General features: G+C 29.9%; 1 protein-coding gene across 1 annotated transcript; it reads left to right on the top strand.

Moving 5' to 3' along the window:
* Window positions 1–5926: 5926 nt before the first annotated feature.
* Window positions 5927–10562, top strand: RH1 (RNA helicase 1). Its single transcript, XM_020361675.3, has 8 exons — window positions 5927–6083; window positions 6166–6646; window positions 7079–7203; window positions 7624–7798; window positions 7998–8185; window positions 8477–8681; window positions 9623–9728; window positions 10196–10562. Exons 1-8 carry the CDS (start codon window positions 5974–5976, stop codon window positions 10258–10260), a joined length of 1455 nt encoding a protein of 484 aa, XP_020217264.1. The 5' UTR covers window positions 5927–5973; the 3' UTR covers window positions 10261–10562.
* The last annotated feature ends 2847 nt before the right edge of the window (window positions 10563–13409 follow it).

The following is a 13409-nucleotide window of genomic DNA, read 5'->3' as shown; positions in this document are numbered from 1 at the left end:
TTTAATAAACAAATTAATAGATTATTGATAAAGTATTATAAGTCAATATCAATATATAAAAGTTACATAAAAAATATATTGTCAACCCAATAAGTCAAACTTACCTGTCATTTAACCTATTGGGTTAACAAGGTATGTGAATTGAAAGATTGAAAAGTATAATCTAACACATTTGAATATAATATTGTTAGGCCCACTCGAAGACTATGGGAGTCGAAATTTACATGATACTACTCGAAAAGAATATAAAGATGACACCTACCAGAAATAAGGAAGACTTCTTATACATTCGTGCTCGAGAGCGGAAAGAAATTGTTTCGAGTAGTTAGTACGAAAATGACAGTCTTGGGAAAATAGGGAGGTTATCGAAGATTCTTTATAGTTGCACCAGGGTAGTCATTAAGGCGCAGATCAAGAAAATAGAACACGTGGGAAAAACTGTTAAGAGAAGTTACATACGGTTACAAGAAGTTGCATAACTCACACCCACGTCAAGCATAGTGGATAGCGGTTACGCCCCACAACACACAAACTTAAATTCAACCGCTATCAATTAGATTTATAAATAGAAGTATTAACCTCGTGCACAGGGTCGGAAAAACTCATACTTGAATAGAGTTCTGAAGCACTCTCCGCCTGCGCATATGACTTTCGTGCATAGAATCGTTTTTGGGTATGGTTGCTTCTTGACCACTTTTCCTTTTTCCTTTTTAGATTAGGATTAGTTTAGTCTTCTTATTTCTTGTAATCACTTAGTTTACAATTACGTAAATTCTGACAATGTTGCATAGGAAGTATATCTGTTGTTCATTCTGTTTATTTAAGCATTTATGCTCATGAACACTATTTTTTGATAATCATTGATGAATATCTAGAAACCAGTAATTATTAACTCTTCCTTCTACGTTCTTTGTTTTTAAATCAAATCAAATCAAATACCTAAATTGAAACTGTTTTTGGTGCTAGTCCGAGTAAAAAGAATCCATAAAACGAATTCTATCGTAAACAAATATACATGACAATAAATTTGAACCTATTTTGACATCTTACTATTTTTTATGTTAACATGATAACAATTGTTAGATAAACATATAAAATCATATTGGCATTGACATCTTCTAAATTATAGATACTTTCCTCACAATAGTATCTAAATATGTTAAAAGTAATTAAAATTCATTATTTTATACCCAAACAAAGAGCTAGCTAATTTGAACATGTTTAGTAAGCCAAATAGGTCATACTTGACCATTAAAAATCAAACCTAGAAATTATCAAATTTATTTAATTTAATATTTTTAAAATTACATATAAAATTATTATAAAAAAATAAAGTTATATAAAAAACAAACCAACAAACTAGAACAAGTCAACAATAACATTACTTAAAGTCTAATCGGATTGAATTATTACAAAACTTTTAATAATATTAATTAAAAATCTTTCTATATACGAACAAGATTAGTCTTTATTTCATAGGATAAATAAAAAGCCCATGATAAAACAAAAAGAAATATAGAATATACACATAAATTTCAATGATAAATTAAAAAAATAATTATTATAGTTAATATAATGATCAAGAATTGAGGTAAATACATGACAAATTAGGTTCAATCTTTATTGTTATCATTGTTATAATCTTTCCATATAATAGAAGAAATATAAGTAGAAAAACATGAGATTAAAAAGTAATCTATAAGTTAATTACATTGTCAGTGTAAAGTTTTTTTATACTAACAACCAATTATATTTTTTAATTGTGTCATATAACTGTTAAAAGTAAATGTGTTTACAGTAACATAACACAATTAAAAGATATAATTAGTTATTAATATAATTTTTTTTTACATTAACAGTGTATAAATGATTAACTCATAATATATAGGAAAGTAAAATCAACCTAATTTCACGTGACACTGAAGAGGGGATTGCATGGTTACAGGATAGGAAATGTGATAATCAACCACTTTAACAAAGATATTGCTCTTCTCGTTTAGATGAATATTGTTTGGGGACAGAACAGAAATACAAATTAGAATGAAATTGACTATTTGTATGTTGCCGGTAATATTGCATCAGCACTAGAAACAACGAGGAAAAAACCCAAAAGTCTGATAGAGAAATTATTGGTCTTCTTGTTCAGAAATTGATCAATAAGAATCCTTCATCTATTTTCATGTTTTGTGCCCTTTCCTAGGAAAGGGGAATATAGATGAGTTGTGTCCACGTAATTCATTGGCCTACTAATACAATTTTGTGGAGGAAACGAAACCTTATCTTTTTATTTCTCACACAGTAACAATCAGTCACACTCCCACTCGTATAAAAAAACACAAGAAATCAAATAAACAGAAACAATATTGGAAAAGAGGTGTATGGTAACGGACATATGAACAAGACCCCAGTTTTTTTGTATTAAATAATGTAACAGTTTAAATTTTTGACATCAATATAACATGACAAACGTTGTTCACCTACATGATAAATGTTTGATTCATACATAAACAAATGAAAGAAAACTTCTACATATTCACAAAGAGGTCAATGAGCTTGATATTGCTGAAAATTGCACAATAGTTTTTCATTCATTATTAATTTGACAACGAGCTCTCACTTAATTACATAGATTGATTCATTACCCACAGAAGTTGTTCTATATTTGTTTTAATAGATTCGAATAATAATGTTGATAGAGGAGGTAAATTGGGTTACATCAGGCTAAGGTCTGAGATAATTTGTTTGTTGGTCGAGTTTAACCCATTAGATCGGATCGAATTGACTCTTTTTTCTTTTTTTAATTAAATTTTGCAAGAAATAAATAAAAAAATATTAATTTAAATAAGTTTAATTGATTTTTGTCTAAACATTTTATAGTTAAACTTAGTCCATCATGCTAGAAAAAAATTGTTTTTTTTTCAAATCTAATTTGTTAAAGTTTAATTTAGTCTTATTTACAAGTTACATCATGTTAAAAACATCTCATACAAGACTTCATTTGTCATCTCTAATTTTTTTTAAAATTGTTTGCTAGACAATCATATTAAATTTGAATATTTTCTCCTTTGAAAACTCAAATAAAAAATATTAGCTTAAAAATGTTTTTAGTCCCTCAAATTTAAAATTATTATTTTTAATCCCTATAACTTTTAAAAATCTTGTATTTATCTTTCAGGTCACTAATAATATATTTGAAAGTGACAAATTACGACAATTATACAATTTTAACTAAATTTAATATGATGTTTTCACTATCAAAGACACTAACAGATAGACTTTATGCGACAATATTTGATAAATTTCTTAATAAAATTGAATATAAGGACTAAAATAAATTTTTTTATGAAATTACAAGACTAAAAATAACGATTTTAAATTTGAAAAATAAAAAATAAATTTACCCTATATTTAAGGGATTAAAAACATATCTAAGTCAAAAATATTTTATTATGTGACTATATACATTTATCATGTAAGCAAAGTAAAAAATAAAAAAATAAATTACGGTCTTATAGCTTTTTATAGAAGTAATTGACATCAATATCATGGAAACGTGTTTCATACAAGTCACTTTAAGTAAGATTTCTTCACTTATTAGCGAATTACATGACTAGAACATTTAAAGTCGAAGATCTGTTATTAGCTGTCCCACCATTCAGATGTCAATCTTTTGTATTGGAATGATATGATGGAGGTTGTTGCTGCCCGTGTAGGTTTTTTCCTCTATCCTCCTGTAAGAAAAAAGAAAGTAAGATTTTTTCATGAATAATTAAAAAGTGGATCTCACTATGTTTTTATTAGATGTAATGAAAGAAAAAGCATTAGATACTTTTTTTCATGAACACAAATAGTAGAATGAGATTAATAAGGATTATTTATACATGTTCCTAGCATGTTGATCTATGCACTATTTACACGGCTCATATTTGTTTTTTTTATTTATATATTTATTAAAATAACATGATATTATAAAATGATATAGTAGGGTATTTATAAAAACAATATTATCTAATAGAAAATAAAAAATAAAAATTGAAATAAATCAAATTTCAAATTTTCTAAAACAAAATCTAATTTCAAATTTATTTTTGAAAACTGATCCAATCTAAAACCAAACTTATGTATACATGTGTATAATTTTTTTAAATCTATTATACCATTCATATATACATTTTTATTTCTTATATATTTATAAATTATCACACAATTAATATTTATTTATGAAAATATATTTAATTAAATATATTTTTTTAATAAGTATATGAATAAAAGTATATAAATGTAATTGTCAAGTTATGTAATTTTTTTAATAGTTTATTTTAAGTGTTATACTGCTATCTGTTATATAGTGACTTATGCGATATTTTATATTTCCAATTATCTTTATTGTGTTTATTAAATATCTTACTATTTTTTTTTTCAGAGAATAAGTTTATGGTGTTTATTAATACCTCAATATCAATAATAAAGTGTTTAAATTTAGTCACATGTGACACTCATGAAGTGGTTGAAAAATAAAATACTACTCAGATTTCAGAGACACATCCAAAATCATTTATTATAGTTAAAAAGTTCATTTGTGATGGAAAAAAAGAAGTTAAGTAACACTTATACTAGAGAACGGGGACGTGTATATTTAAAAATAAAAGAAAAAAATGAATATATATTCAAACATAATTTTGTTTCGGCCTTTTAGGGCAAGAACTAAAATTTGGGTCCAATATTAATCTCTTTCTCGGAATGCATATCTTTCTTTCAATTGAAAATCTGATTTCGTTGTCACAATGAAATAGGACAAAGAAAAATTCCACATTGCTTCGTAAAAGCTAACAATGCTAAGGTCCCCCACTTCCACCCATGTCATAAGCTTTGTTTGTTTCCCATTATGTGCTATGTAAGATTTAGGAACTCTTACAATATTTTGTTCTAATAATAAATTTTTTATTTGAGTTTTTTAATTTTTTTTTTTTTGTAAAGTACTGACAAAAAAAAATAAAAAAAAATTACAATCTGACGATCGGACCTCCAGTTATGTCTGCTAACACCTGACAGGTGAGGGGAAACAAGTTCCTCCACCTCTAGACCTTACATTTGTCCCAGTCTAGCTAATAGATCAGCACACTTATTCCCTTCTCGGAAGGATTTGAATTTTTAATTTATTTATATGGAACCTATAATTAATTCTATATATTTTTATTTATATTGTTATTTTAACTTTAAATATTAATTAATTCTATATATATATATATATATATATATATATATATATATATATATATATATGCATATATATATGCATAGATATTATTTTATAGGGAGGTTGCCCTTGAATTGCAATTGAAGTCCGTGGAAGTTTCCGATAGAAACACCCTTAGATGATATCTGTATCTCTTCTTGTAGTTGTCGTCCTCGTACATGTTCTTGTGTCCCACCCTCCCACTCCAACCTTTTGCAACCCAAAAAAATCGCATTCTATTTTTATCTTTCTATTATAAGAAAAGAGTAACTTCATTTTTAATCATTTTTATTTGAATTTAATTTTTTTAAATTTCTCTGATGAATATAATTAATTTTTCTTGAATTAATTTTCTTTTAGCTACACATAATTTTTAAATCTTCAACTTATCTGAACAATTGAAAGTTTAGAAAATATTAAAACTTCTTTGACAAGTTTAATTAGAATGCATACATTTAATAAAATTTGAAATATTTTATGAATAAAAAAATATTTTCCAGAGAAAAAATTTGGGAATTTCACTTATTCACGTCTTGTATCTCAATTATTATTTTGAACCCGGCCTTATTATCTAGTTTAACCAAATTGGGCCTAAGATCCTGGCCTTATTGTCTAGTTGAACCAAATTGGGCCTAAGAACCGGCGTGACTCAGGCCCAGACCCAGAGCATTGGGCGGTGAATTTGACAAGTGTAGTTGAAGAGAAAAGAGAGGAATGGTTAATTAAAAAAAAAAAAAATGGGAGAAGAAGAACGGAGTGCGGCGGTTCTGCCATGGATGCGCGACCCCGTCGACGTGACTCTCTGTAAACAACTCTCCCTCCGTAAGGTTCCTTTTCTCAACCCTAGGTACGTTTTATTCTACTGCTGCACACTTTCCCTGCGCTCGTTTGACCAAATCAATTTCACTCACACGTTGCATTCTCACCAGTTTAAAATCCGCACTAGAAAGCATCGGAATCTCCGAGCTGTTTCCCGTTCAAGTCGCGGTTTGGCAAGAAACCGTTGGACCCGGTAACTTGGACCGTGACCTTTGCATAAACTCGCCTACCGGCAGCGGCAAAACCTTGGCCTACGCTCTCCCCATCGTGCACAAGTTGTCCACGCGCACCCTCACGCGCCTCCGTGCGCTCGTGGTTGTTCCTAGCCGTGACCTAGCTTTGCAGGTTAAACAAGTTTTCGACACTCTCGCGTCGCCGCTAGGCCTCCGTGTTGGCTTGGCCGCCGGACAGTCTTCGTTGAAGGATGAAATTTTCAGTCTTGTTCAAATGCCTGGATACGAGGATGATCCATATGTTTCGCATGGGTTTCGATGCAAGGTGGACATATTGGTGGCAACTCCGGGAAGGCTTGTAGATCACATTGGAAACAAGAATACTACAGGCTTTACACTTGAGCATCTTTATTATCTTGTGAGTAGTAGAGTGATGAAATTGGTTATTATACCCACTTATTTCAAATGTGAAAGTATTTAATTTAATTATAATTTACTCATACACTATACTAATATATTAATTGTTGCACATGGATCAACTGCTTAACTAGTAGTCTTGAACTGAGTCCTGAATATGAAGCTAGTCTTATCCAGCTTGAACAAGATTGTGTCTAGTGAAAGATAATTGTGATCTAGATATAAAAAAATATGAATTGTTGTATATGGTAAGATTGTATTGTTGGGTTTAACAGTAGTATTTAGAATTGATTCTAATTGATAGAATAAGTAAAGATATTTATGGTTGAAAATTAAACTTAAATGTGAAAAGTATATGTTGATTTTCTTTTTTTTTTTATTGTGGTGTGGTTTTCCCCCTTTTCTAATGTATTGACTTGGTAATCCATGTCAGGTGGTTGATGAAACAGATCGGTTGCTTAGGGAGGACTACCAGTCCTGGCTGCCTGCTGTGCTTGAATCAACCCAATCTAATGATGATGTTTTTCAATCGGGAGTGTTGAGAACCGTAAGAAGATGGTGAGTTTAAAATTCATTTGATTCTCCTTTGACATGTTCGTATCATGAAAAAATGGAATGGAGAAAATTATGTGTTGATATGTTGGTTAAGTGCACAACTGCTGCTAGTTGATTATCTAAGTTCTGATAGTGATAATATGTGTTAGTAACCATGTTAAATAGAAGAAAGTTAAAAAATGTACTAAATAAGTAGGGCGTTATTCTTCAACTAGGTGTAGTTATATGCTTTTGGTTGCCTATCCTGTTATCCATGATAACAATAACATTAAATTATTGGTTGGCTTTTTAAAATGATGTAATTTAAAATTTTAGTTCAACTCTAAATTAGAAATTACTTAATATTGCCATTATAATACGATTGACTACATGCAAGAAATGAATGCTCATCATACTTTTGTGTGCCTGTGTCTGTTTCTGTAGTGGTGGAGTTGAAAGGGGCTTCAAGCCTAACCCTAGGCTGACAAAGATGGTTTTATCTGCAACATTAACTCAGGACCCAGGCAAGCTTGTACAGCTTAATTTGCATCATCCTTTATTCCTGAGTGCTGGGAAAATGCGTTATCGACTCCCAGAAAATTTGGAATCATACAAACTGGTGTGACATTGCATAAGTGTTTTGTCTCTTTTAATTTCTACAGGGTGTGATGGGGATAATTTTGAGCCTCTTTCACCATAAATTTAGCATGCTATTATATCTGGCTAGTTTTATTTATTTTTTATTTATTTATTTTTTTAGATTATGACCAAAAAAAAGCTCCCTTGTAATTATATATTTGTATTTTATTTTTGGGTAGATCTGTGAAAGAAAGGTCAAACCATTGTATTTGGTTGCCCTTTTGAAATCCCTGGGAGAAGAAAAATGTATAGTTTTTACAAAATCTGTGGACTCAACACGTCGTCTCTGCAAATTGTTGAATTGTTTTGAAGACTTGCAAATTGATATCAAGGAGTATTCTGGCCTTCAACATCAACGTGTAAGAAGGTAAGTTTTGATTCACTCTCTCTAAACAAATATTTTAAACTGTGTGCTGAATGCCCTCCTATTAGACCGGACTTTATGCAAAACTTTTTTCTGTAAGAACTTTTCATCTTTGGATGAGTAGTGTGTTTAGAGTTTAGAGTTTAGACTTTAGACTAGCTTGTTGTATGTTTGAAACAACTAATATTAGAAGGCTTCCCAAGAGTACTTTTGAAAGAAAAGCGATTGTTATCCTAAATTTATTGAAAATTATGCATGCCAGAGTTTTGACAAAAAACTGTTACTTTTCTGCAGCAAGACACTGAATGAATTTCGGAAAGGGGAGTTTCAAGTGCTTGTATCTTCTGATGCAATGACTCGTGGAATGGATGTTGAAGGGGTAAGAAATGTCATTAATTATGACATGCCTAAATACATAAAGACTTATGTTCATCGGGCTGGTAGGACCGCAAGAGCTGGCCATTCTGGGCGTTGCTTCACATTGATGTCAAAGGATGAGGTATGAAGTCCTCTTGTCTCGTTTGTCATTGCTAGTGCTAGATCCAGTTTTATGTCATTTGAGCTAACGGAAGAAACCGCAATATGAGTTCAAAATGACTACTTACTAGATTTGATTTATTTCTTTTCATTTTCTATTAATTTTTGTTTACTCATTCATCAACTAAGTCGATTACAAATAATATAGATTAGGTAAGTGGCTTATATATATATATATATATATATATGAAGAGGGATCCACTTACTCTAAGACTAAGTTTCCTTAGATTTATTTCATTCAATAACTCATATTTTACATCAAATTATAAGGATCCAACCGTTAAATTAAAATTTTTTAATACATAAATCAAGTCTGTAAATTTTTAAAAATTCAAAAATTATTTGATATACTGTTTTATTAATTTAAATTGATGGATAATCATAAAAATATTTTATACGTTGATTTGAATTAATATCTTTTTTTGGTTATATATATATATATATATATATATATATATATATATATATAACCAAGTTTAAATAAGTAGTGTGATCCTTAGCTGACCTCACTTAGTGGGATATGGCTAGTATTGTTGTTGGGTCATGGGTGTTCTTACATACGTGTGGAGGGATTAGGTAGCTTTGCTTTACTGGTGTTTTCTTTCTGTTGTTTGTTTGTTTATTGTAAATAAATTTATGGAGTGTCTTTTATCTAGCCAACTCTTTGTATTCATCTTCTTGTCTTTATGGATTTCTTTTATTGAAAAAAATGATTTTATGCTTTCTGTTTTGGCTTGAATAGTAGTCATTCTGTAGTTGAGTTTAGTCAATCACCATTAGGATTTGTTGTCCCTGACTCACTAATATAATTTATCAATACTAGAGTATGAATATTTTGTTTTCCTATGTTGTATTTTATCCTTTGGAACCGTAAATCATTCTTAAACTCTTGTCCCATTCCAGATTGGGCGATTTAAGAAGATGATGAGAAAAGCTGAGGCTAGTGCTTTTCAGGAGCATTCTGTTCCATCCAGTTTGGTTGAGGCACTTACTTCTACCTACCAATCAGGTAAATATCTTAAATTCCATTTTAGGTGTAGATGCACAAACACCTTTCTCGACCACTGTTGTGGATGGATATAAACTACACATCAGATCAATTCCCATTGACATTGCTTGTAGCTTCATGTGCCTGTAATCCTCATGATAATTTCTTGTCTTCTTCGATCACTGTAGTTCCTGTCTTCCGTGGATCAACTGCCTCGCACTGAATGTTTTATCTTCTGCTAAATAATTGATTTCCCTACTATTACTAATCTGTGGGCAGATCTTCTGAAATCATTTTTGGTACCTGCAAAAGGAATGAATACAAAATATTACATTTGTCCTTTGAGAAAATTCCTAAAATAAGATGAATTTTGCTGTGCATGGACCGGGAAAAGCTCAACGCTTGAAGTTCTTTTTCTTCATGTTTTGGATTTGCATTAAATGTTTGATGTTTCATTAAGTCTCTCTCATGTGTTTCATTGTTGGCAGCACTAACAAAAATGAAGGAGATTATTTTGGAGACCCGGAAGAAACCCAAGAAATTAGAGTCTTGACAAATACAGATTAACGGATACACAAGGGAGTCTCCTACTGTAGTAGAGTTAATTCATTTTATATTTAATTAGAATGTTTTTAATCACTTTTATTTTCCTTGCTTTGATGTATCGGAATCAAAACTTGGTATTGGTGAGTTTTTTTTTTTTTTTTTTTTTTTAAAGTAATGACAAGTTTAGATTAGAACAAGATATGATTTTATGTAAAAATAGACTACTAGCTCTTTTTTGAGAATTTCTAAGGGGGACAAGTGAGTTTACAGTAACTTACACATTAATCAATTGAATTATATCTTGATTTACTTGAGTTTTAATATATTTTTATTTATTACCACTTTTCTATTTTTATTTAAAATAAAAACAAATAAATAATATGCTACTCGTCTATTAACTGTTCCGGCAATGCTGGAATCACTGTTCGTTAAATATGAATCTAGTCGCATATTTTTTTAAACACTCATTAAAAATGAATATTAAAGCATCACATTTAAGAAGAAAAAACGATAGATAATTTATTAGGCGCTTTCTACCTTATAAACTCTTAATTGGTTGTGTTTATAAATACTCTATTCATATCAAGATTACTGAATGTGTCCCTACCTGGCACCTATTGTATTGGTGGACACCGATGCACGCACCGAATCTCAATCAAGGCTTTTATAAGTCACCATTTCCTTCCAAATCAGGTTTTGGATCCAAAATGCTTATCGAATTTCAAGATTACGCCTCATAGTTTCGAAGTTAGTTGGTGTCTGAAAAATATAACTGGGGATTAAAAAAAAATGGAATCTGTGACAGGCGACACGAGATCATATATTTGTAGTGTGAAACACAAACTGTTTTCGTTTTTTTTTTCCCTCCACACGATATCATGCATGATGATGTATTAGATGAAAGTTTTCATTATGGAAGTTAGATAAAATATAAGGGTCTCTACAGGCTAGGAAAACGAGTATTTAAAGAATAAGTTTGAATGTACTACGTAGTATTAAGTCTTTATCAATGTTTAGAAAACGGTTTGCGACTGTAATTTTTTATTGCAACATCATGATTTTTTTATTTACCACGATTATAATTGTGATTGCATTTGATCATATTTATCTGTAATTTTTTATAATGTCCAAGATCGTAAATAAACCACAATAGTAACTGTAATTACATTTTAAACCTTAAATCTTGATTAGACAACTATAACAGCGAGCAAGAATGGTATAACCTATAGGTTTTAAAAGAGAATGACATTAAAATGAAATCGATAATAAAATATTAATTAAAGACTTCTAATATAATTTGTATATAGAATTTTATTCCCTTTTTATAAACGGAATTTCGTTTCAAAATTTAAAACTGATTGTCTTTAAGGACTGAAGAAAACCACCCCGTCATCTAATTGGGGTTGGTGAAATGGCGATCATGTGTCAACAAAAAAAAAAAAAAAGAATGTCCTTTTGCACCACTAACAATCTAAAAATGGCTAAATTTTTTATATACGAAAATATTGTGATTAAAAAAAGTGATTCTTGCATTGCCGAAATATTCTATTAGTTTACTTCTCACTAAAAACATAGTTAAAATAAAAAAAAAATAATAATAAAATTAAAATAAATAAATAAATAAATAAAAACTCAGACTGATTTTGGTTTAAAACATAAAATGGAAAAATTATAGTTTGTTTTGTAATCGCTAGTGATAAGTTAGGCACATAACGTGCTCGACATCAATTGGCATTTGTCACCTATTGTCTAGTAAGTGAAAAAGACAACATCCACGTAGAAATGTACAAACACGTTTGGCAAAAGTTGGGACCCAAACAAAGTGTGGCAGAAAAGACAACTTGAATCCAATTAATTAGGAGCTATCAGTGGGTCGCGTGCCTCTGTGCCTGTGACTGTCTTATTGGATTAAGCCCATCATCATGTGGGCCCAAAGTTTTGTTTCACCCCATTGTTATTATTTCTTTTACAGTACTTAAGAATTCTTTTTTTCACTTAACAAAACAAAGCATTTTTTAGCTTGATCAAATCCTTTTAAAATTTAATAATAATGTATATACATAAGACATAAGCAAGAGCAATTCAAAAAGAAAGAAAGAAATAAAATTCGAAAGATATGTAACCCTTTCCTAATCCATCCAACACCGACAACAAACCTAAAAAAGTGGATTTAAATCAGTGCTTGAAAGAAAAGAAAAGAAAAGAAAACAAGGAAAAAAAGACATCAATATTATTTTTAATTTTATGTTACGTGGTGCTCGAAGTTAGCGGTATCAACCAAACAGTGTATAAGTTATTGTTTGTTTGCGAAATGAGTTTATTCCACCCAACAGTTAAAGCTGTGAAATGAAAATCATTAGAGAGAGCTAGAGAGGCCCTCTGTCTTTGGTTCTTTGTGTTTTGCATGTGTCTGACGCGTCACCTTGTTAATCAAAACAGAGATAAGTTTTGATGCGTACTTTTACTTCACTTTTCTATATTTATTCTATTAATTAACTAATAAATTTGATTATTTATACATAATTGTTGAAAATTTTAATTTAAAAGAATTTGAAATATTGGCCAAATCTTCTAATTTCATTTAAAATATTTGCAAAACACACTAAGGTTAATTTTATATAACTATAATCAATCAAAGTTAATTTAACTAAGGATCGGCTGTGAAAACTTTGGGCAATATGAATAAGATATCGGACTTAAATTTTGTTGTCGGTTGATATAAAATAAATAAATAATCAACTTTTAAGTTTGGTCAAATTAGTGGATAGGATTTATTTAGTTTTGAACTTACTTCAGGAGATTAATTTGAAGCTCAAATTAGTGGAGATGATATAATCCATGGCAAACGTTGTTTGATCAATTCATCATCAAAATGTTCAAGTGCCTAAAGTCTGGCAAAGATGTTAATATTATTGTTTATATCAAGTAAAATTTATTTAGAAATTAATTTAGAAAGTGACAATTCTCTTTCTATCTATCTTATCCTTCTAAAACCTTTTTACTCCACGCGGAAGAAGCTAAAAATGGGGATGTATGGTGGAAATGACAACATATATTGGTTAGGTACTTGAGCTTTGAAAGGCAATAGCAACTTCCCTTGTTTGCATCCAAAGTCAGTATAATGCCAATTAATGCCACAAAGAATGCCAACCCATG

This window comes from Cajanus cajan, chromosome 11 (assembly GCF_000230855.2).
Source record: "Cajanus cajan strain Asha chromosome 11, NIPB_CcT2T_4, whole genome shotgun sequence".
Classification (NCBI taxonomy): domain Eukaryota; kingdom Viridiplantae; phylum Streptophyta; class Magnoliopsida; order Fabales; family Fabaceae; genus Cajanus; species Cajanus cajan.
Note: the sequence above shows the minus strand (reverse complement) of the source record. Positions and strands in the feature narration are given on the sequence as shown.